This window comes from Osmia bicornis, chromosome 5 (assembly GCF_907164935.1).
Source record: "Osmia bicornis bicornis chromosome 5, iOsmBic2.1, whole genome shotgun sequence".
NCBI classification, from domain to species: Eukaryota; Metazoa; Arthropoda; class Insecta; order Hymenoptera; family Megachilidae; genus Osmia; species Osmia bicornis.
In genome coordinates this window covers 9,780,329-9,805,936 of record NC_060220.1, presented here as the reverse complement: position 1 = coordinate 9,805,936, position 25,608 = coordinate 9,780,329, and the positions used below count along the sequence as shown (strand labels likewise).

Sequence of the window (25,608 nt, the reverse complement as noted above, 5' to 3'; positions counted from 1 at the left end):
GAGGTCGCAACGATCGCGCGTATTCAGGCGGTATGGTTTTGTCTGCACAACCGCATTTTTATCCGTTTCTATTTCCATTGTTACTCGTTCGGTTTTGCTGATTTCACAGACGTTTCTCGCGACACATTCCCTATAATTATTTAGAAGGTTTACTAATTCTTTCTTACGCTTAGCGGCCACGTCCTCATCCGTGACAATTTGATCAGGACTGGTTGCATCGTATCTAGGGTCTTTTTATCCGACTTCGAAAAGGAGGAGGACACTAAATTCGATCAGTATATATATATATATATATATATATATTTTTTTTTTTTTTTCTGGCTTTGTTCACCGATTACGCCGAGACGGATGGACCAATCGGAACGAAACCTTTTGCATCTGGTAGAGTATGTCTTCCGATTGGTCCCGTTAAAAAAACATTTTGCATTTTTTTCATTCCGAACGCTTTTTATTGCAAAAAAACGTGCTATTTCATGTACGTGCGGTGTACGTTCACCGATTACTCTGAAGCGGATGGATCAATCGGAATTAAACTTTTTGCGTCTTGTACAGTACAACTCCCCATTGGTCCCGTAAAAAAAATATTTTGCATTTTTTTATTCCTAACGACTTTTTTTTCTAAATGTACGTTCGCTGATTACTCCGAGACGGATGGACCAATCGGAATGAAATCTTTTGCGTCTTGTAGGATATGTTTTCCCATTGGTCCCGTTATAAAAACATTTCGCATTTTTTTATTCCGAACGGTTTTCATTATTGCAAAATAAAAACGGGAAGTTTCTAATCTCAACATAGAATGACTTCAATGATCTTTTAATATATTGTCGGGGGCATGATTCTGAACAACTTTTTCATTATGCATAATTAACGGAAACCTTTAGTTTTCGAGATATTCGTGTAAAACTGTTGTTATTTTGTCTGCCTTTGTTCGCCGATTATTCCGAGACGGATGGACCAATTGGACCGAAACCTTTTGCATCTTCTAAAGTATGTCCCCCGATTGGTCCCGTTAAAAAAACATTCTATATATTTTCATTCCGAACGGTTTTTATTGCAAAAAACGTACTATTTCATGTACGTGCGGTGTATGTTCACCGATTATTCTGATACGGATGGACCAATCGGAATGAAACTTTTTGCATTTTGTACAGTACAATTCCGCATTGGTCACGTAAAAAAAATATTTTGCATTTTTTTATTGCTAACGACTTTTTTTTCTAAATGTGCGTTCGCTGATTACTCCGAGACGGATGGACCAATCGGAATGACATCTTTTGCGTCTTGTAGGATATGTCTTCCGATTGGTCCCGTTATAAAAACATTTCGCATTTTTTTATTTCGAACGGTTTTCATTATTGCAAAATACGTTCTGGTTCAAGGAATGCACCGATTGCGATGAAAGATTTCACATTTCGTAGATCATTCCGCGATGATCCGATTTCCCAAAATTTATGTAACTTCTTATTGTTAATAACTATTGTTATTATAATAAAAAGCCTATTCTTTAGGGTTACCCTCCAAGGAATATACCGATCGCGATTTTTCAAACTTGTCCCTGCAAGTAAACTTCGAATACTGCTCGTTCCACTAAAAAGTGTGAAATAAAATAATTTCCATTTCATTTATATCTGTATTCCACAGCTATTAATACAATCTACTTAATCATTAAATAGGATACTAAATATATTTCAAAGTTTTCGGAGGCGGCGCAAAATTAAAAGTACCGGAACAAACAGTGCTGCCAATAACGATTTGATTGTGGTATAGCAAACTTGGTAATTAATGAGTCGTAAGAGAAAAATTATAGGTCCGGCTGAAAACATTTGTAATTGTAACGATTGTATGAGAAATTGGCAGCACTCCTGATGGACATGCACTATACTGCAGTTCACAAGAGACCATACTTAACTCGCGCCACAGCCGACTCTAGTACTAGCCGTGCTGAAGTAAAAATGGCAACACCGCGGGAGTCCGGTCTGAATATATCAACATCTAACCCTACTCTATCTGCCTCCCGGACTCCCAGACTCCCAGCCAATCAACGTCGTCGGACTCTCGGCTACTCTCTGGACTTCACATAACCTCTTTGGTTTCGTTCCAATAATTTCGCTTGTTTCAAGGTTTTTATTCACTTATATACACGTTTATCAATTCTTAAATGTTTCAATTTGATCCAAAGATGGTCTCATTTTGCTTCATACCTAAATTTTCTTGAAACCACTGTAAATATTTCAAATATCATGCTTCACAACACCAAACTACTTCGAGAGTACACAAAATTTATATCACATTTATAACAATTTTATACTACCACATCACTTCTACTTGCCATAGTTGCAACGTTTATGTATTGTTTATACATAATTAATACAAAATAGCGTATATTACTACAGCTTTTAATTAAAAAAGACGGTAATTACAATTCCGAGCACAGGACTCTGTTTTTGAAAATAGGACTCCCGATTGTCACGTGAGCGGTGTTGCCACGTTGTTCAGCATGGCTAGTACTAGAGTCGGCTGTGCTCGCGCCGCTCACTAGGTCTAGAGAGATTTTTAATGACGTGTGTTATTCCCCTCTCCAGCTTGCTTCTTATTATACTTTGCGATCATATAAATGGTGGGCAGAAATATATGACGTACGATAACTGAAAACCGGTGATGATATTGTAAAGTTTCACGATGCAATGGAAAGTGCGCAAAGTAAGAAGCAAGCTGTAAAGGGGAATCACACGCACTATTAAAAATCTCCCTAGACCTCAGTAGGTCACTAGCTGCGCGAGTTAAGTGCGGTCACTCGTGAACTGCAGTATAGTTAATTCGTAATGGGTATATTGATTCCCGTTGAATATTGTTTACTTGAAATTATCAAATGGGTCATTTGTCACTGGTTGCCGACACCTGAACTAGGATCTTCCTAGTAGAGGAAACGTTTTTAATTTTGCGCCGCCTCCGAAAACTTTGAAATATATTTAGTATCCTATTTAATGATTGAGTAGATTGTATTAATAGCTGTGGAATACAGATATAAATGAAATGGAAATTATTTTATACTTTTTAGTGCATTTTGAAGTCGGATTTTTTTTTTTGTTAAAAATTATTTTATCCTTCGACCGTTTCTAATGACATAATCCATTCTTCGATCCATTCTCCCACCTCGACCATTTCCCGTTTTTCCCCAAAATTCAAGATGGGCATTTGTAACTCCTCCGCGTTAAGGTGATGCGAGCGTCGAAAACTTTACCGACAATCCCTAGAAAAATCCCTAGAACTTTCAACACAAATTACGTCGTCATTACTGAACAGAATGCAACAAAATTTGAAGGACGTATTCAGGAGGCCCTAAAGAAGGGCACTCTGGTCTACAAGGACAAGTGCGTGCCTCCGTGTAGTTACCAGGACAAGCCAGGGGCGTTAATGGCGACGGGCGACCCTGGAAAAACTGCGTGTCGCCTTTTTGTAACCGATAGGCGTTCTAAGGCACAGTTCCTCGTTGACACGGGAGCCGATGTCAGCGTGTTTCCGCGGAAAAGACTAGGTAAACCGCGAGCGAAAACAGACTATATGTTAGTAGCGGCGAACGGTACGCCCATATCGACATACGGACAAGTAAGATTAGATTTAGATTTAGGTTTACGTAGAAGTTTCGAGTGGAGATTCGTGATAGCAGAGGTGGTGCGTCCAATAATTGGTGCAGACTTTTTAAAACACTTTGGATTATTGGTAGATTTGCGGCAGAGACGGCTTGTAGACAGTGTTACAGAGTGCGCAGTGTTAGCAAACGTTCCCAGAGGGAAAATAGAATCTGTGCGGAGTGTGACAAAAACAGACGACTGCGAAGTGCAGAAACTGCTGGAGGAATTCCGTGAAATAACGAGACCTCCAGGTCAGTTTGAGAAGCCGAAGCATGGAACCAAGCACCACATAGTGACGACACCAGGACCACCAGTGTCGTGCAAGCCACGGAGACTCACCGCTGACAGACTAGCAGCTGTGAAGAAGGAGTTCCAGTATATGGTCAATCAGGGGATCGCACGTCCATCCAAGAGCAATTGGCCATCGCCACTGCACATGGTGCCAAAGAAGGGAAGCGAATGGAGGCCGTGTGGAGATTACAGGGCTCTGAACGCAAGGACAGTACCTGACAGATACCCGGTACCACACATAGAGGACTTTGTTCAAACCTTACATGGTTGCAGAGTTTTCTCAAAGATAGACCTGGTGAGGGCCTATCACCAAGTGGCGGTGGCTGAAGAAGACATCCCCAAAACAGCGATTACCACACCATTTGGATTGTTTGAGTTTCCTGTAATGACATTTGGACTAAAAAGCGCGGCTCAAACATTCCAGAGATTCATAGATGAAGTGCTCCGTGGACTGGAATTTTGTTACGGTTTTATTGATGACATTTTAGTGGCGTCGGTGAACGACGAACAGCATATGGACCATTTGAGGCAGCTGTTCGATCGTTTAGCCCGGTACGGCATAGTGATAAACGCGGCGAAGTGCCGGTTCCGCGTGCCGGAAATAGCTTTCCTCGGCTATACCGTCGACCAGGAGGGAATCCGTCCCATGCAGGAGAAGGTTGCGGCCATTTTGAGCTTTCCAAAGCCCGGAGACCAGGCCCAACTAAGTAGATTTCTAGGAATGGCGAATTTCTACCGCAGATTTATTCCAGGTGCTGCAGGTATCCAAAGTCCACTAAATGCGTGTCTGAAAGGGACGCGGAAGAAGGATCGAATAAAATGGACCCCCGAGGCAGAGGCTGCGTTCGACAGAATGAAGCAGGCTTTGGCGAATGCAACGAAGCTGGCACACCCCTCGGCAGAGGCAGAGTTGGCGGTGATGGTCGACGCTTCGGATGCGGCGATGGGAGCGGTGTTGCAGCAGCGGTTGGAAGGCGAATGGCAGCCGTTGGCTTTCTTTTCAAGAAAATTCAGCCCAGCACAGAAGAAATACAGTGCATATGACAGGGAACTGTTGGCCGTGTATGCGGCAGTTAAGTATTTCCGCCACGCGGTGGAAGGTAGGCGTTTCGTTATTTATACAGACCATAAGCCGTTAATTTTTGCCTTATAGCAGAAACCCGAAAAATGTACGCCCATGCAATGTAGATACTTAAATTATATTGCGCAATTTTCGACAGATATCCGCCACGTAGCGGGAAAAGACAATACCGTAGCGGATGCGTTGTCGCGTATCGAGAAGGTCGTCGCACCTCTCGACTATCGTGCGTTGGCGGAAGAGCAGCAGGCTGATGAGGAGTTAAAAGCGACGCTGGCGAAACCAGCGGGGTTGCCTAATGGCGACCAGACGCACATAGTGCGATTTAAAATCATCAAAATTAGTTAAATTTAATTTTTAAGCCCACCCGTTATATATGAATATATATTGGTGTCGGTCACCGTGCTGCTGCCTGCAAAAACAATAGAACAGCGGCGATCGCAAAGTGACGCGTAAGAAGTACACGGACGCACACGAACAGGCAGAATTCAATGTATTAGTTTCGACAATTTTTTGAAAATATCTCGAAAACTAAGGCTGAGCGGCCGTTATATGTATAGGAAAAAGTTGTTGGAAGTGTTGATTTCTACAACATTTTTAAAAATCATCGAAATCGGAGTTACTGTGCGTAATCTAAATAATTACCGGTTAAATATTAAAAAACTAAAAAATAAATAATATTAAATTTTTAAACACAAATATTGATACTTTCCACGTAGTCAATTTAACTTTACTTAACACAACACCTTACTCTTATAGCCCGTGCGCCAGTCTGGTACATACCACTGCAGTAGATCGTCATTTCGAGCATGTCGGTGACGCGAACCCATAAGATTTTCCCCTACCGAAAATCGCTCAACGCGCCTAAAGAAGTTTTCACTACAAAAATAACAAGAAAAAACAACAATGTGCATAAACCACCGATAGACGCTATCGCTGGCGCGGGGGTGGTGTACGGGACAAAGTTCTTCTAGGGACAAATCGTCCCTGCACGATGGCACTACCCTAGAGGGCGCGGGCAGCGGCCCTAGGAATAGTGGAAAGGTTGGCAAGACAGAGAAACAGAAGAACGTTGGGAAGACGCGACATGAAGCATGTCGGGGATAAAGGCTCGAATGTACGGCATGATAACAGTGACTATAGATAGTAGTACTATAGATAGTAGTACTACTATCTATAGTCACTGATGATAACCTGTAACTATGCGGATTATAGACGGAGAACGTTCCCGGGTAGAACGATGATGTAACTAAAGGGTTCCATATACAGTATATTCGACTACGAGTGAGTTTCCTTCGGGAAGGGGGTTGGTAGCTGGAATGATTCTGAACAACTTTTTCCTTTACCAAAATCCACGTTAAGGTGTAATTTTTAAATTATTAATGAAAAACACCCGAGCAAGCAATTTAAAAGCGCAATTACTTTGCGCGTCGGTTCGTAGCCGACGCTACCATGACTGAGCATGCGCGTTGTGCGAGCTCTGATTATTCGTCAATTCAAAATTAAAATTTTGAGAATCCCTGCTGCCCCTGTAAGGCCATTTTCCCTAAATAAACAATCTTGAAATAGTGGTATCCAGAGTTCTCTTTGTTTAATCGATATACAAGTAGTTGATAAATGGCCATATTAGGTCTAAAAGGAAAAGATGTATCAAAATAAGAGTCACGAATCCTTGAAGCATAAAGTAAATGAGAAAAATTTCAACGAACTATCCAAGTTTGAAAGAACAGAAAAAGGTGAAGAATCGTTAACCGTGCTCGATGTTGCTTCCTCAACTGATTTGAAGTTCAGATGGTGTCGAAAACCTCATCGAAATTATAACAAGTAACCGTAAAACAAATTATTAATAATGAAGATAATATAAGTTGGAAGGAAATCGAGGTATGAACCTTTAAATATGTATACGTTTGAAAATTGTTATACAGGGGTAGAGATGAGGTACCTTTCTTCAAACCACATAAAAAGTTACTCGAAAAGATTGATTACAAACCGGAAGTTCGAGAACCATTAGTAAGGATACCTGTGTTTTAAGAATTTTTAAATTATTTTTAGATAATTATAACCTATAAAAGAAAATATCTTTATAGACCGGGTTTAGCGCTCAGCAAGAGAAAATTAGGAAACAGGTAACCAAGCCTGAAATGAAAGAAGAAAAGGTTTCGGAGAAGGATATCATCGTACCGAAATTCAAACCAGCAACAGGTAACGTGTTCGTATGACGAAAATTTAAAAATCTTAGCGCGCATGCGCTGTTATACACAAAAACCCGGACATTTTTTTAAATTTGAATTTCGCGGTCCGAATTTTCAAATGTATATAGAAAGTTATCTTCTGTTACTTTATATTTAAAAGCTATAATCAGTTCTTTCTATTACTGAAAGCAGCCATCCTCGAGAGAAAAACAAAGGATCTCGATGCACCTCCGTTGGTCGATCAATTGGTGTTGATTCAGCAACTAAGGGATGATCCTAAAATTGGGTTTTACTACATGGTTTATGCGGTGGAGCAATCATCGAAATATTTTACTCCTTATGCATTAAAGTTAATATTTATTTTCTGAATCGCGTGCAATGTGAAAAACGCAGCTAATGAACACTAATCTGTTTCAGAGTCGTTCATTATAAAGACGTAGGCGATACTTACATGACTATCAGCGCCAGTGGCGTAACTCAATACAGTCCAGATGAAATGAGTTTCACTCCTATTGAACAGTGGGAAAGAGAATACATGTTTTATTTGAAATTACTCAAAGTAATTGATACCATGATTTAAGTTGTCGTTAAGCATGATTCCCGTTAAGATCTTTTTCTTTCTCTTATTTGCATTCGTAGATAAGAACATTCATCGTGTTTCAAAGGTGGAAAGCTTTCTACGTTTGGAAGAAATCGATTACGTATAAAAAGTTTGTCGAAGCAAAAAGTTATATAAAAGAGAACCTCTTCACGTCCGATCCGATTCTTAGTAAAGCTCTTCTCGAAATCAAATCGATGTGCTCGATCTTTCTTGATTCGAGTTTCTTCGACGATAATGTTATCGAAAAGTTTTTGCTTTTTTATTTTGTAGAAAAACAGGTAAACTTTTATCATATGCATTTTAAAAATTATATTTACAACGAACAACATGGTATCCTTGAAACATCTTTTTATTTCAGTTCACTAAACTGGAATCACTTAGAAATAAATTAGACGAATTTAGAAGTTTAGCATTAGATATTGTTAATAACGCGTGTCTCGGTTCTCTGTTGCTAGCTGGTTACACACCCGATGACTCTAATATAACGATAGAACAAACTGCATACGGAAAACTGGGTATTTTGCACAAGCATTATTACACATATTTTGCTATCGGCATTTTCATACGTTTATTTGGAAACTTTCACTGGATTTTATAGGCGAGTTCAGCGCTGTTAAATTTAAAATGCCAAAGGACGGTATTCTCAAAATGAGTTACATCGAGCAGGCGCGAAAGAGAGAAAAATGTTACCGGCTTTCGTGGTACGTTGATAATTTATTTTTCGCAGTGTCTACGTTTGTTTAATAAGTTTCAACATATTTATAAGAGTGTATTTTATTATACAGCTTTATTCATTTAATCGATTACATGCAAACTAACATGATGCATAATCTTTTATTAAATACCTATCAAGAATTTGTAACGGCTTTGGAGATTCACACGAACTGCTTACCAAATTCTGATTTATTAAGTGACGACGTTATTGATGTTCCTTTAACAGAAAATCGTTCCGCAACGGATCGTATTCAGGTACATATTTCATTTCCACGATAAATTTCAAGTTACCTTCAGATGGCCGACATTAAAATACGTCCCCTTAATCCACGTTTGTTACAGTCACCATACTTCGTGGTGGATTTACTAATTTTGCCATCTTCGGAGATCGTCATAGACCCGTCCGAGAGTATTTTCCGTTTCGTAATAAAAACTATAGAAAACATGTGGGAGGAGAATTTGTACGCTATCAAACCTCTACTGTCCGATCAATTTTTCCATTCCTTCACGAGGTACAATAGGTTTGATTTTCATTAGAAGTAATTTACTAAATGGAAATCGTAAGATTTAATATACATTTGTTCGAGGCCGATGATCAATCATAAGATAGAGGATCGTATTTGTGGAAATCCTCCGGAGATGCAGATAGTTCTTAAACAGGATCCATTCTTGAACTCTTTGAAAACTGAATTGGAACAGATTCTGGATATCAATTTTGATGCTGTGAAACAGTACAGTCAACGATTCAAAGAAATCCAGAAATTCTATCTCGAAGATCTGACGTTTGACGAAAACGTTATCCGAGACAATCGAGACTGCAAATTATTCCGAGACTGGAGCATTCGTTACAAGCATGAGATAGATCTAATCGGTAAAGTGATCGATTTTCAGCCATTAGGTATGTTCTTGATTCAACTGGAAAGATTCAAGAACGCCGCTGAAGTAGCCCCCAGAGGTAAATTAGGAGTCATCGAAGCTGTTATGCCTGGGTGAATATAATTGTTAAAGAAGAAATTTTATAATCTGTCATGCTTATCCTTTTTGAAAATATTCTACGTACGTATTAGATTAGGAAGAAGCAGAGTTGAAACTTTATTAACGACAACAATGGATGCTATTAATTATCTGGAATCTCATCCAGTAACGACTGAAGAGTACGTGGAGTATATACAGTTCGTAGATAAAGCTCAGCAAGACGTGGACGAGATGGAATCTCAACTAGATTACGTGAAAGAGCTATACGATACAATGGAAGAATTTGATTTTCCTATACCATCTATGGACATGGCAAACTATTTGGTACAAATTCTCTAACAAACACCTTCGAACATACAATATTACAATCATTTTTAAAACTTTATATTAATGGTGCGACAGGGTATTGGAACTCATTTCACGAGCTTACGGTTAGCCGTAGAAAATAAGTTAGAGGAGAGACCTAAATTGATCAATAAATTCAATGCTCAGCTTCATAAAGATATCACGGCGTTGAATGAACAAATATCGGAAATTCATGAAGAAATAATGGTATGGTAAAGAAATATATTTTTAGAGGTGTTATCATAATCTTTGTTTCCTTCTCCTTATTAGCAACCTTGGCTTTTGGATTATGAAAGCAATGTAGACGCTTGTTTGAATACATTAAAAGAACTGGATACACGATTAAAAGTCTGTGCAACTACCGCAGAACAATATCGAGCGTATCAAAAAACGTTTAAGGTGTCGTATCAATTTTCCAATGGGTGCGATTCATTTACATAATCAATGCATTGCGTTTTTTTTTTTTAACAGCTCGAACAGACGAGATTCGACAGTTTAGACCAAGTAATGAACGAATTAAGGTTACGGGTTTTGTTATGGGAAAGCCTTACTTCGTGGGAGGAAGCTGTTTTTGAATGGTATGCAGGCGACTTTGACGCGTTGGACGTCGAACAAATCACCTCGTTCACGATGCAAACCATGAAAAATATCATTCAACTGGAGAGAGGCTTGCCGTCGAACAATATTCTACCAAAGTTGAAAGAGAACGTTGAACGGGTCAGAAACAAATTACCGATTCTTGGATATTTGAGAAATCCAGACTTAAGGGAGAGACATTGGAAAAAGATCGAGGCTGTATTGAACTATAAGTTCAAACCGGACGAGAAGAAAACCTGGACTTTGTTTGAAAATCTTGGCGCATTCTTGAAACCCAATGAACTGATGGAAGTTGCTGCAGCAGCTAGTTCTGAAGCTAATCTGGAGAACATGTTGAACAAAGTCATTAACACGTGGGAGACCCTGAAGTTTGTCGTGATACCTTACAGAGAAGGGAAAGACGTTTTCATCATGGGCACCCTAGAAGATGTTCAGACAGCAATGGATGAAAGCAACATCAATCTACAAACTATCATGGCATCCCGTCACGTTGGTCCGATTCAACCCGTGGTCGAACAATGGGTCAAGAAATTGGATCTATTTACAGTTACCCTAGTACGAGACGTTTTTTAAAGATACTTTGCAAGCATTAATTAATAGTCACTAATTAACGTTTTACATGTTTTCAGGAAGCATGGCAATATTTACAACTAAACTGGCTGTATTTAGAGGCGATATTCTCTGCTCCAGATATTCAGCGACAGCTTCCAATGGAGGCAAAGTTGTTCATCGAGGTTGATAGATTCTGGAAGGATCTTATGAGACGAACCTACAAGGTTTTCAAAGCACCGTTGTATAATATATTTCGAATTTACTTTGATTAATAAAATCTTGACTGTATAAATAATTTTTAGGCTCCTTTAGCTATGCCGGTCGCTACTCATCCAGGTTTGTTAGACTTGCTCGAAGAAAATAACAAAATGTTGGACGAAGTGTTGAAGTGTTTGGAAGCTTATCTTGAGACCAAACGGGTAGCGTTTCCTCGATTCTTCTTCTTGTCGAATGATGAACTTTTGGAAATCTTGGCTCAGGTATCAATCAAAAAGGAAAAGATCAAAGTTTAATGTTTTTTCGTAAGTTTAATGTTCAATGCATACGTAAAACAGACGAAAAATCCACACGCAGTGCAAAGACACTTGCAGAAATGTTTCGACGCGATATTCAGACTGGAATTTGCCACGAAAGAAGGTGATAGTAACGCAGAACCAGAAACTGTCTTAACGACAGACATTGTTGCGATGATTTCACCAGAGGGTGAGAGAGTTCCTCTTGGAAAAGGTCTAAGAGCCAGAGGTAACGTGGAACACTGGCTAGCTCGAGTCGAGGAAGCAATGTTCTCCACTTTAAGAAGAAGAATGAAAGAAGGAATCAAAGACTTGGCAATGAAAGGACGTGAAGAGTTTCTCTATATGCATCCTTCTCAGGTTATTCATCTATTCTATTTATAAATGTGTCTATAATAAAAAGATTTGTTTGCTAAAAATAAAAAATTAATATTTTACACCTACTCTCCTCTTACCCTTTCCAGATAGTCCTCAGTGTGTCACAAATATTTTGGACTCGAAACATCCATCTCATCCTGGAATCAAGCGAGAACGTACACCAGAAGATGAGAGGTTTCGAAGAAAAGTGTTACTCTGTTCAGTACTCCTTTGAGATTTTTACGTGTATTACTAGTGACCTTTACAGAATCATTTTTTTCAACCAATCTTACAGGACTTAAGCGAATTAGCAACAATGGTAAGAGGAGAATTGCCGAAATTGATTCGTGACGTTATAATTAATTTAATAACGGTAGATGTACATGCCAGAGATATAGTCACAACTCTGGTTGAAAACAGAGTATCATCCAGGTAGCAATTCGGCTACTGTCAAATGTTAATCTAATTACATTATTTCCTAATTTATGTATATATTCTAGTACGAGTTTTGATTGGATGAAAGCATTACGTTATTACTGGGAGGATGAAGTGGATAATTGCTTAACGCGTATGAGTAACGCTGAATATTTGTACGGGTACGAATATCTCGGTGCTCAGAAGCGACTCGTTATAACTCCTCTCACGGATAAATGTTATCTTTGCCTTATGGGAGCTCTTCAACAAGATCTAGGTAAAAGAACGATGAATTTTGGTAAAAGTAACAGTATCAATGTAGTTGTTCAAAAGGTGGTGCTCCCGCTGGACCGGCAGGTACAGGAAAAACAGAAACTACAAAGGATTTGGCAAAGGCAGTTGCTGTTCAATGCGTGGTATTTAACTGTTCCGAAGGACTTGATTACAGAGTACGTATTTTCATTGTTTTTTATTTTTTTTTAAATAATCAAAACGAAACAATACTTATTTCATAGATGATGGGCAGATTCTTTTCTGGACTAGCTACCTCTGGTGCCTGGTGTTGTTTCGATGAATTCAATAGGATAGATATCGAAGTGCTTTCTGTAATAGCTCAGCAATTAATTACAATTAGAAATGCGAAACTTGCTAGAGCCGTCAAGTTCATGTTCGAAGGAAGAATGATAAAATTGGTGATGTCCTGTGCGACTTTCATCACTATGAATCCAGGATACGCCGGTCGTACCGAGTTACCGGATAATTTAAAGGCGTTGTTCCGACCGTTCTCCATGATGGTTCCAGATTACAGTGTGTTTCATAAAACTTGGTAGTGAATTTTAAATTTTTAATAAATAAAAAAACAATTTCTCTGTTATAGAACTAATTGCTGAAGTTACTTTGTATTCGGAAGGATTCGAATCGTCGAAAACGTTATCGCAAAAGATGACTCTGATGTACACACTCAGCAGTGAACAACTTTCACAACAGGATCATTACGATTTTGGAATGAGGTTCTTTTTTCTCTACATAGCCATTTATTCACATAACAATTGTTTGATTTCTTTATTCGAACATTTCCTCGTTTAAGAGCTGTAAAGAGTGTACTAGTAATGGCTGGCAGTCTCAAACGAAATAATCCTGATAAACCAGAAGATGCTGTTTTAATTAGAGCTCTACGCGAGAGCAATATCCCAAAGTTTCTACACGATGATGCTGAATTGTTCGAAGGTATTGTGGGTGATCTTTTCCCAGGCATTCAAATCCCCGAAGAGGACTATGGTATTCTAAGAGAAACTGCTATCAAGGTAATCGATAATTTCATAATGCTTATTTTCTTATATTAACATTCCTTATTGTAATTGAAAGTATATTTCTTAGGTGATACAAGAAGCAAATTTACAACCAGAAGAGTGCACTATAACAAAAGCTATTCAATTACACGAGTGCTTGCAAGTAAGGCATGGTGTAATGTTGGTTGGACCAACTGGTTCAGGAAAGACCAGCGTTCTTCGAGTAAGTCAAATACCAATTAACACGTTAAGCGCCACGCCGGTCCCTAGGGACCGACGCAAAACTCTCCGTTCTAGCCTCGCCGGTCCGCACGAACCGGCGGCAGCCTTTTCGTTCGTGTTATTATCGCGCGCGTGTCGGTCCCTCCTATCGGCGAGCGGCCCGGCAGGGCCCGCCTGACGGCTAACTGTGGCCTGAACGGAACGGCACAAGAATTCGGCGTGGCGCTTAACGTGTTAATCTCTGTTCATAATAATGAAACTTAATTAAAGACTTGCTACTTTGTTTCAGACTCTTGCCAATACTTACAATAGACTCCATCAAATGGGTGTACCTGGACCATGTTATCAGCATGTCCACATGTACGTGATTAACCCAAAAGCAATTACAATTGGTGAATTATATGGAGAAGTAGATTTGATGACCAACGAATGGCGCGATGGACTAATTGGATCCAAAGTCCGTCATGCTTGTTCCGTAAGTAGCTATCGTGAAATATAACGCTTTGATGTAACAAAATCTAACAAACATTTTAAACGCTCAGTTCACCACAGAGGATCATCAATGGATTGTATGCGATGGTCCTGTCGACGCAATATGGATAGAGAACATGAACACCGTATTGGATGACAATAAAATGTTGTGTTTGGCAAATTCGGAAAGAATCAAATTTACTCCGTATATGCGTATGCTCTTTGAGGTGATGGATCTTGCTCAAGCATCACCAGCCACAGTCAGTCGTTGTGGTATAAAGGATATTCCATGTTTTCTTTAGAGACCATGATTGTCTTTAAGGTCTTCAATTCTTTTGCATTTTTCAAGGAATGGTATACGTGGATCCTATTCAATTAAAGTGGATGCCCTACGTGAAGTCGTGGGTGGTGACTCTTCCGGAAGACACCGTCAAAGCTGAATACCAAACACAAATTATTGATCTCTTTGAAACGTATTTCGACGCGGGACTAGTGTTTTGCAGTAGAAATTGCACCTACCCAATCGCTCAGGTAAAAATACGCTTGCTTATCGTTCAAAAATTAAAATTAAACTTTTTTTAACGTTTCCACTAGGTCGACATTAGCAAAGCAACTATGACTTGCTCGCTGATAGAGTGCGTTTTAAAAGAACCAGAAGCGATAGAGAGAACTACGGACAAATCACGGATTAAAATGTTTTTAACTCAGGTGTTCGTTATTGCTTACCTTTGGGCAGTCGGTGGAAACGTTGTCGATTCGTCGCGAGATGCATTCGAAGTTTTCGTTAAAAAACAGTTTGAAGAGAACGAGGATGCATAGTAAAAATCTCAACATCGAACGAGTTTGATTTTTTATATCTAATTGTAAAAATGAATGAACATTTTCGCATTTGATTACAGCTTACCGTCGACGGATTTGTGGGATTTATACATGAACGTTCAGGCCCATCGACTAGACATTTGGCAGGATATAATGCCAGAATTTCTTTACGACAGTGATGTACCGTTTTTCGATATTCTTGTTCCAACAGTTGATACAGTACGATTTGGTTATGTCATGAAGAAACTAGTCGAAGCAAATAAACCTGTATTTTTTACTGGAGATACTGGTTAGCAATATTTTATTCGTATGTTTCTCTTTAAATAATTTTAGCGCTGAAAATTGTACACCGTACTTTCACTTTATAGGAGTTGGAAAATCAGTAATAACAAAAGTAGTTTTGAAAAGCTTAGAAGAGAGTCACGTTTGGGTGCCGATCACGTTAATTTTTTCAGCCCAAACGAGCAGTGGTCGAACGCAAGAGATTTTGGAATTAAAGTTAGAGAAAAGAAAGAGAACTGTTTTAGGGGCTCCCATTGGAAAACGAGTCTGCGTGTTCGTTGACGATGTCAATATGCCAAAATTAGATACCTACGGATCTCAACCACCTATAGAACTTCTCCGGTACTATTTTAATCGCTTTAATTAATTAATTCAATGAATTGAGATTAAACATTGTTTGATTGTTAAATTATACAGCCAATTGTTAGACTTTCGTGGAATGTATGATAGAGAAAAATTATTCTGGAAAGACGTGGAAGACGTTGTCTTTGCCGTGGCTTGTGCTCCTCCAGGAGGCGGTAGAAATCCATTAACTCCAAGATTTGTCAGACACTTTGCAATGCTACTGATTCCACCACCTACCGAAATCTCTCTTAAAGGAATTTTCAAGTACCTAAATGTTCATGTAAGAATAACGAAGTAAATTTGGCTTGTAACAAAATTAATTCGTTAGGGCAATTATAAACGGTTTCCTGGAAGATTTTGTAGATTCAGTTAAGCAAATAGGAGACAAGATAGTGAACGCAGCGGTCGACGTGTATGAAAGAATCGCAACTGATCTTTTACCTACTCCAGAAAAGAGTCATTACATTTTTAATTTGCGTGACTTGTCGAAATGTATTCAAGGTATCATGCAAGTGGACGCAACAGTTGTCAAACAACCCAATGAGATGTACAGGTACATTTATAATACATTGTAAGCAATTACGATAACCATATAGCAAGACTGATAAAATTATATGATGTTACTAGACTTTTTTATCACGAATGTCTTCGAGTTTTTCACGATCGATTGATCAACCTGCAAGATAAGAGTTACTTTTATAAACTTTTAAACAATATATGCGCTGGTACGTTTGGTATCGAGGTAGTGCGACTTCCGGATGAAGAGATCATCGAGAAACCACCTTTACTGTTATTCGGTGATTTCATGGCTTTTGGAGCAGCGAGGGAGCAACGAATTTACGAGGAACTTACAGAGATTCCAATTGTCAAAAGAACTTTAGAGGTACCTGTTAATTATTCCACTACAGATCAATGCATATCGGAGGTCTTTCAAAATTGTAGGATTACTTGGAAGATTATTGCTTCTCCGTTGGAAAAGAGATGCAAATGATATTCTTCATGGACGCCATAGAGCACGTTTGCAGACTAGCAAGGATTCTTCGATCCGAACGAGGCAACGGATTGTTGGTCGGTGTTGGTGGAATGGGAAAGCAAAGTCTCACAAAATTAGCGTCTCATTTAAACGGCTATAAGTTTGTAACACAAATTACCCAGATCGCATCTTATAAAATAACAGCTTCCAGCCTGAGTCAGAAGTTCTTGACTAGAATAATTAATGCCTTCAGGTGTTACCACATCGAAGTAACTCGAACGTACGATAAAAGTTCATGGCACGAGGATCTGCGACGTTTCTATTTCGATCCAGGCGCACATGCTAAACACACGACATTTTTATTCACCGACACTCAAATTGTACTGGAAGAATTTTTGGAAGACATCAATAATACTCTTAATACTGGTTGTTTTATCTTGATATTTATATAACAATATTGCAGTAACTAAAAACGGGATGCTTTGCAGGTGAAGTACCAAATCTGTACGAAGCTGATGAACTTGAAAAAGTTATCATAGCTACGAGGCCTGCAGCGAAAGAGGCAGGGATTGGTGAAGCAAACAGAGATGGAATTTATCAGTTTTTCATTGGAAGAGTCAGAAATCAGCTTCATTTGATGATTTGTATGAGTCCTATAGGCGATACATTTAGGTCAGATTTGGTTCATATGTTGTTGCCATATAGCGATAAGTATTACGAGTTTGATTTATTCTTAATAGACATCGTTGCCGTATGTTCCCATCATTGGTAAACTGTTGCACTATTGATTGGTTCACAAAATGGCCAAGGGAAGCCCTGCTCTCAGTAGCAGAAAATTCACTACAGATCATCGTACCAGATGATTCGAACAAACTTCTGGCCCTTAGTAACATTTGCGTATTAATTCACGAGGTATCTTCAAGATCATTATTAAATGAAAACACTAAACTTGAAAGAAAATCCTATAAAATTACAGCAAGTGGAAGAGGTAACAGTCCGATTTTTCCTGGAAATGCGTCGAAGATATTACACCACGCCCAGTAGTTATTTAGAACTCTTAAAACTATTTCTAACCACATTAACTAAGAAGAAGAAAAAAATAGAATCATTGAAAAGTAAAATCGCTAATGGCCTAAACGTAAGTCAATATGAAAATGGTGTTTGCTGAAGAAGTCAGAATATAATTATTTTTCATTATTTCGATAGAAACTCCGCGAAACTAACGAAATGGTCAGAGTAATGAAAGAACATTTAGTCGTCCTTGCCCCAAAATTGAAGGCAAGTACAGACGAAGTAACAAAATTGGTCAAAATCCTCTCGAAACAGCAAGCCGAAGCTGACAAAGTGAAACACGTGGTAACAGCTGAAGAAGCGATAGCAAAAGTACGATTGATATGTAAAAAGTAATCGGTACAAGAACCATACGGATTATAAGCTAAAACGATTCACTTTTATCAGGCGAAAGCCGAAGAAATGGCCGTTTTAGAAGCTGACGCTAGACAAGACTTGGAAGCAGCAATGCCGGCTTTGCTGGAAGCTCAACATGCACTAGAGACTTTAAATAAAAACGATATCAACGAGATTCGTGTGTTCAATCAACCACCCCATTTAGTCCGTTTCGTTATGGAAGCAGTCAATTTATTATTGGGTGAAAAGTATGTTTTTTTAGATAATCAAAAACTTAATAATTTTTTCTTTAATCTCAAAACTTATGTTAGAACCGATTGGGCAACTGCCAAATTAGTCCTGAGCGACATGCGCTTTCTTGATCGTTTGATCACGTACCCTAAGGAAGAGATAAGCAACAAATTGCTTACTAAATTGCAATACTACGTCACTCATCCAGAATTTCGACCAGACTTGGTGGCCAGACAAAGCAAAGCTTGCAAATCGATGTGCATATGGGTGAGAGCTATCGATGGATACGCTAAGATTTATAGAGTGGTCGAACCAAAGCGTCAGAGGTAAACCGTATAAAATATAACATCATCGTGTTTATTTAATTTAATAATTACTCCCTTAGGTTGCAAGCAGCTGAAGAAGAACTGCGATCGATCGAGGAAGAGGTGGCTTTGAAACAGAAAGAACTGGCTGAAGTGGAGGACAAGATTAAACGATTGCAAGTACAGTACGATACAGCTGTGAAGAATTTGCAGAAGCTCGAGTCCGAAATGGAACTGGTAGAGGCAAGATTAAACAGGTCAGGAAGACTTACATCTGCGTTGGTAGACGAACGAATTCGGTGGGAAGAAGCGACACGTGTACCTATGATGAAAATTCGATTCAAAATAATAATTACATATTATGGAACATAAGACTATAATTATAAAAAACTTTTCAGGGATTTGACAAGCAAATGGTCAATCTGACTGGTGATATATTGGTTGCTGCTGGAGCACTCGCCTATCTTGGTGCTTTCACAAACGAGTACAGAGAAGAATTGGTACAAACATGGTTGTCCAACTGCAAAAGCTACGATATAAAGACGACAGAAAATTATAATCTTATTACAATATTAGCTGATCCCTATGAGATTCGTCTTTGGAATACCTATGGTTTACCGAGGGACAAAGTCAGCACGGAAAATGCTATCTTCGTAACGCAAGCAACGCGTTGGCCTCTGATGATTGATCCCCAAGAACAAGTAATTGCAATCATGCGAGTCAGTTATTGCTTTATAATTAAAATACAATATTATATATATTTGTTCAGGCGAATAGATGGATACGAAACATGGAACAAAATAACGATTTAAAAATGTGCAAATTGACTGACGCTAATTTTACAAGAATATTGGAATCATCTATCAGACTTGGAATGCCTGTACTACTTCAAGAAGTGGGAGAAACGTTGGATCCAAATCTGGAGCCCATCTTACTTAAACAAATTTTCATGCTAGTACGTATATTTATTGTTTCATAGAATCTGAACTATGCAAAATGACAATTATTTACATATAACTGTTTAGGGCGGTAGAGCGTTAATACGGTTTGGCGACACAGACGTCGAGTATGATAACAATTTCAGACTATACATCACAACGAAACTCGCAAACCCTCATTATTTACCCGAAGTTTGTATCAAAGTAACCGTAGTCAATTTTACTGTGACCGTAGGTGGCCTCGAGGAACAATTACTCGCGTATGTGAATTACATCAGTATCTATAAGTTTCCCGTTACTTTGCATTCTTAATTGTTATTTTGATGATATATAGAGACGTTGTGCGTCTCGAAAGACCAGATCTTGAAGCAATGAGAAACGATTTGATAATGAAGATCAACGCGGATAAAGGCCAGTTACAGAACATCGAGGACAAGATACTAACATTGTTATACAGCTCAGGAGGTAATATTTTGGATAACGAAGATCTGATAGAAACTTTAAACGACAGTAAGGAAACATCCGAGATCATCGCGACAAGATTGATAGAAAGCGAGGCGACCGAAGAGAAGATATCAATTGCACGTGAAAAATATCGGTCAGTCGCGAATCGCGGATCAGTTCTGTACTTTGTCGTAGCAAATCTTGCGGATATAGATCCGATGTACCAGTTTTCATTAAAATATTTCAATCAGGTAAATAATTATCGAAGATTTTCACGTTGATAATGGATCACACGCTACTGTTTTACTTCTCATTCCAGATATTCAATACAGTAATAGACATGAGTGAAAAAGTAGAGAATCTGCAACAACGTTTACAGATATTACTGAACGAAATAACGTTAGCTATTTATACGAATGTTTCGCGTGGTTTATTCGAGAAACACAAATTGGTGTTCAGTTTTATGCTCAACATTGCTGTACACATCAATGAATTAATCGTTTCCCAGGACCAGTGGAATTTTATGTTACGTGGTGCTACACAAATCACCACGGTATTCTTTTCAGTAAAATAAAAATCGTGGTTAATAATTCATCAATGTTTATGTAATTCATATTGTACAGGAAGAAATTCCGGATTATCCGACGTTAACTACTCAAATGTGGTCTTGTGTAAATTACCTGGCTAATAACTTCCAAACTTTCAAAACCATTTTAAACGATGCATTCAAGAAGATTGATTTAACTCTTGGATATTTTAAAACGGTAACACGTTATTTCATTTCATTTACAGTCATATAATCGAGCGAGTTCTTTTAGGAGATTAATGTGATTCCTACGAATCGAAACGTAGCTGCATATAATTGGGATAATGCGTTAAGTGATATTGAGAAATTAATGTTGTTGAAAGCTTTAAAAGAAGAGCAATTGATTTTTGCGGTCACGGCGTATGTGTCGAAGAATCTTGGACAGAAATTCGTGGAATCACCTATGGCTTCGTTGCAACTTCTGTGTGTAATTTAATCAAACTTATTTTTTGTATATACAATAAAGCAATAAAACATTACTAATAATGTAATTTCTATAGATTTGCAGATACATCGAATAAAATACCACTGGTGTTCATACTTACAACCGGATCAGATCCTTTCAGTGGCTTTCTAAGATTTGCAAACGAGATGGGTTTCTCTGACAAATACGACTCGATCTCTTTAGGACAAGGACAAGGTCCTGTTGCAGAAGGACATCTACGAACAGGCCTGATCGAGGGGAGATGGGTATTTTTACAAAATTGTCACTTGGCCACCTCGTGGATGATCAAAATGGAACAGCTTATACTGCAAATTGCCGAGGAACCAGAGGGTGTAATTCACACTGATTTTCGACTATTTCTAAGTTCCATGCCGAGCACAGCTTTCCCAGTGTCTGTGCTTCAGAATTCGGTCAAAGTTACAAACGAGCCACCCAAAGGTCTGAAAGCCAATATCAAACGAGCGCTGTATGATTTAGACGATCAATTCTTTGAAGAACACCGTAAGGAAGAATGACAAGTCTTTTATTTATCAAAGTGTTACAAAGAACTTATCAAATGATTTCAACCTTTCCTAATTCTCTATGTAGATTTAAAAGAACACTGGCGCAAAATTATATTTGGAGTTTGCTTCTTTCATGCTATCATTCAGGAACGGAAAAAGTTTGGACCCTTAGGATGGAATATTCTTTATGAATTTAACGATAGCGATAGAGAATGTTGCTTGTTGAATCTGAAAATATTTTGCTCGTACAATCTGATACCTTGGAATGCATTAATATACACTACAGGTATTATACAGGGTGTTCGACAACAGATGGGCAAAACTTTAAGGAGTGATTCTAGGGATCAAAATAAGACGAAAATCAAGAATAACGAAATAGCGTTTGCGGCTTTGCTTGCCAGTAATTAACGTTTAAAAATTCGAGTAAAAAGCGCCTGAAACCTGCAACCTGCCCAACACTGTATCGACCCCTGCTAACCTGACGTTCAGTCGTCGGTGCTGGGCGGATTGCATCTTTCAGGCGCGTTTTACTCGAATCTTTAAACGTTAATTACTGGAAAACAAAACCGCAAACGCTATTTCGTTATTTTTGATTTTCGTCTTATTTTGATCCCTAAAATCACCCCTTAAAATTTTGCCCACCTGTTGTCGAACACCCTGTATACTTGCTACTATAAAAAGAAATAGATGCACTTAATATTTTTTGTATCTAATTTAGGCGAAATCACGTATGGAGGTAGAGTGACGGATAACTGGGATTTAAGATGTATGAAGACTATTCTAGATATGTTCTTTTCCCCCAAAATCTTAAGCACCGGTAAGACACTTTAAGCAGAATCATTTTAACGAATTGTATCACGATATTCAATAATACAAAACATTTCAGATTACGTTTATTCACAGTCTGGAAAATATTACTGTCCTGTTTACAAAACTTTACAAGAATATAAAGATTTTGTAGAAACCTTTCCGATCATCGATGATCCAGAGGTGTTTGGAATGCACGAGAATGCAAACGTTATCTACCAGGTACAATGAAATAAATAGCATCAAAATGAATTGTATGTAATTAATGATAATTTTTAATATGTAAAGTTGAAAGAAGCACAATTTATTTTAAACACTATGTTGGAAGTTCAACCACAAGAATCCGCTGCTGATCAGGGTAAATCAAGTTCGGATATAGCATACGAAATTGCGGATATGATCAAAACCAGAATTCAATTAAAAATAGATTCCACGAAATGTAATCCGAATCATTTAATAGTAAGCAAACAATCCAAATTAATGTAACGATTAGTCATAAAACAGATAATATCATTATCCGTTTTTTTACAGAGAGATTCGATGGGAAGACTTCCATCTTTGACTACTGTTCTCGTTCATGAAGTGGACAGATACAATATATTACTAAAGAAAATACACACATCGTTAGAAAATTTACAACGAGCTATCAAGGGTTTTGTTGTAATGTCTGAAGAATTAGAAAATGTCTTTGTGGCTTTTGTTAATAATCAGGTTTTACTATCAACTTTCGACCTACTACTTCGCAATAACGAGTCCTTTTTAATGTTATGCTGGTATCAAACAGGTACCAAACATGTGGCATAATGTAAATGTTTATCCATCTCTGAAGAAACTAGGAAGTTGGATAAAAAATTTGGAACTCCGGATCGATTTCATTCAAGTAGAAATATTTTTAAATGAGAAAAAAAAATGAATAACATTTTCAATAATTATTACATGTTATAGATTTGGTTAATCGATACAAAACCTGTTTCTTTTTGGATTTCGGGCTTGTCTTTTCCGCAAGGATTTTTAACTGGTATGATGCAAACTTGTGCCAGAAAATATAACACTCCTATTGATCACCTGAAATTAGACTTTATTCCTACCAAAGTTGTACTTTATCAAGAAGATGTTGAAGAAAAGCACAAAGAATTTGAGAAAGAGGTCTGATATGCTGCATAAACTGCTATTAAATGTCTACAATGAAAAAAATGATTACACAGTATATATAATATTTATAGGTAATAGAAGTATATAAAAAGTTAAAAGTTCCAAAAGATGGTGTCTTAATACATGGACTATTTATTGATGCTGGTAGATGGGATTTTGAATCTATGCTTTTGGTAGATGCAAATATAGGTAAAGTACCTTACAGTATAATGTTTTTAAAACAATACATTGTTTAGAAAAATAAATTAAATGATTTACTTTAGGTGAAATGCATCCAACACTTCCAGTTTTGCACATAAATCCAGTATTAGAGCTACCAAAAAATGATCCAAGATATGTTTCTCCTCTATATAAAACTGCTGTAAGAGCAGGTGTATTATCTACAACAGGGCATAGTACAAATTTTGTTGTTGCAGTTTTACTTCCATCTGCAAAACAACAGTCATACTGGATTTTAAAAGGAACAGCCCTTTTGATTGAAATCATAGACTAGCTTTTTTTTGTATAAATGCATATTTATTAAATATTTATATTAAATATACATTATTACAACATAAAGCACGAAGAGAAATGTCATATTGAAAATAATTGTGTAACTTGAACATAATGAACACAATGGTACAGCAAGGCAATGTATACAATAAATATTAGAATAATTCTCTCTGTTTTCTTTTTACAACAGTTGCATGATAATTGTAATCCTCCTCGTCAATTGTCCACATCAGCATCATATATACTGTAAGTACTAAAGCTAATAGCAACCTGTCTAATCTATAAACATTAAAAATTGATACATTTATATACTGCTGACTATGGTGTAATGTAACTTCAATACTGTAAATATATCTTACGTCATGTAGGGATATATCCATAAAATAATAAGAAATCCTATGAAACTTGGATGTCTCATATGTGAGTAATAACGCAATAATTCTTTAGATTTCATTGCCATTGGACTTGGTCTTGATGAAAACTTATAATACACTTGCTTTATTCCAGCTAATTCAGATATATCCATCATTAAGCATCCACTATAAATTATTGACCAAGCTAGTACATGAAGAGTAGTAAATATAAACCATGCAATGCTATTAGATGATGTATTAACATTCCACAATGTAATTGATGATATAATTTGCCACTGATTGATTAATAAATGAAGGGCCATAGCACTGGTAACATTATAAACACTTCTTTCCATGTAATCCATATGAAATTTGCAAAATAAGTGTTTTACAAAATCACTAGCCATAAGTGAGTGTTGTAACATAAAAGTGCTTAATAAGGACATATTTACTATTAACAAGCATAACACAGAATCAACATTTTCATCTGCAATATAAATTTATGAAATAAAATATACATTAAAACACAAAACATTATCCAATTACATACTATTACTACTAATTATTATCAGCGTTTACCTTTTTTCAATGAAATTCTTTTGCCTTCGTATTCATTATGGGTTGACAAAAAATGTGACAGAATACATAAAATGTAAAATGTATACAAAAAGCATGCAGCGCATGTCACTACACTAATACATTTTACAAACATTTTGATAAACTGTCGGCGTTTAGTGGAGGGGAGAGAGTTTCGTCTCCCCGGACGCCTTGAGTTCGGGCCGGGGAGCACTAGGTGGCGACGAGATCGCGGGTGTTCTCTCGCAAGTGCTCTTCCGGCATGCCGTTCGGATATATAGAAGTTCCGAATATCGGTACGATAGGTGTCTGGGGCAGGGATCGTCTGTTGTCAGCCCCACTGACGAGTCTGACAGACGATCATCCCGAGACGAGAAACGCCTTTCTCTCTCCTACAAGACAAACGGAATTTGTTTACTTCCCAGGATTTTACATTGTAACTGTGATAATGACACCGACTATGTTCAATTATATTTCAGTCACCTTCATTTGTGTCATTTCTAAATGTATCTTACTCTTGTTTATTTACATATATCCCAAGTATACACTGAACCTGACGTTCAGTCGTCGGGATTGCATCTTACGTCATGTAGAAATATATCCATAAAATAATAGGAAATTCTGTGAAACTTTGGATGTCTCATATGTGAGTAAAATAACGCAATAATTCTTTAGATTTCATTACCATTGGACTTGGTCTTGATGAAA

General features: G+C 37.7%; 2 protein-coding genes across 2 annotated transcripts; one reads left to right on the top strand and one right to left on the bottom strand.

Annotated features, from left to right (window-relative positions):
• Positions 1–5,753: 5,753 nt before the first annotated feature.
• Positions 5,754–23,972, top strand: LOC114881475 (dynein axonemal heavy chain 6). Its single transcript, XM_046285734.1, has 62 exons — positions 5,754–6,045; positions 6,217–6,825; positions 6,927–7,011; positions 7,089–7,203; positions 7,386–7,542; positions 7,611–7,752; positions 7,833–8,072; positions 8,153–8,309; positions 8,393–8,495; positions 8,580–8,763; positions 8,851–9,020; positions 9,096–9,497; positions 9,576–9,807; positions 9,886–10,035; positions 10,099–10,227; positions 10,300–10,980; positions 11,055–11,201; positions 11,280–11,456; positions 11,532–11,849; positions 11,954–12,064; positions 12,142–12,278; positions 12,347–12,537; positions 12,594–12,709; positions 12,776–13,067; positions 13,138–13,270; positions 13,348–13,564; positions 13,638–13,772; positions 14,061–14,246; positions 14,314–14,515; positions 14,592–14,773; positions 14,837–15,060; positions 15,142–15,350; positions 15,430–15,685; positions 15,761–15,952; positions 16,017–16,241; positions 16,316–16,571; positions 16,631–16,821; positions 16,915–17,087; positions 17,150–17,333; positions 17,402–17,573; positions 17,638–17,799; positions 17,868–18,044; positions 18,120–18,316; positions 18,380–18,625; positions 18,685–18,922; positions 19,003–19,305; positions 19,374–19,559; positions 19,630–19,802; positions 19,877–20,237; positions 20,306–20,539; positions 20,610–20,750; positions 20,805–20,995; positions 21,073–21,518; positions 21,606–21,806; positions 22,239–22,337; positions 22,407–22,549; positions 22,616–22,786; positions 22,859–23,038; positions 23,112–23,207; positions 23,273–23,473; positions 23,551–23,668; positions 23,743–23,972. Exons 2-62 carry the CDS (start codon positions 6,647–6,649, stop codon positions 23,970–23,972), a joined length of 12,246 nt encoding a protein of 4,081 aa, XP_046141690.1. The 5' UTR covers positions 5,754–6,045; positions 6,217–6,646.
• A 64-nt stretch (positions 23,973–24,036) lies between these two features.
• Positions 24,037–25,140, bottom strand: LOC114881474 (nurim homolog). The gene is made up of 3 exons (XM_046285733.1): positions 24,904–25,140; positions 24,331–24,811; positions 24,037–24,250 (listed from the first exon to the last, which is right to left on the bottom strand). The coding sequence occupies exons 1-3, from the start codon at positions 25,034–25,036 to the stop codon at positions 24,127–24,129; spliced, it is 738 nt and encodes a 245-aa protein (XP_046141689.1). The 5' UTR covers positions 25,037–25,140; the 3' UTR covers positions 24,037–24,126.
• Positions 25,141–25,608: the final 468 nt, after the last annotated feature.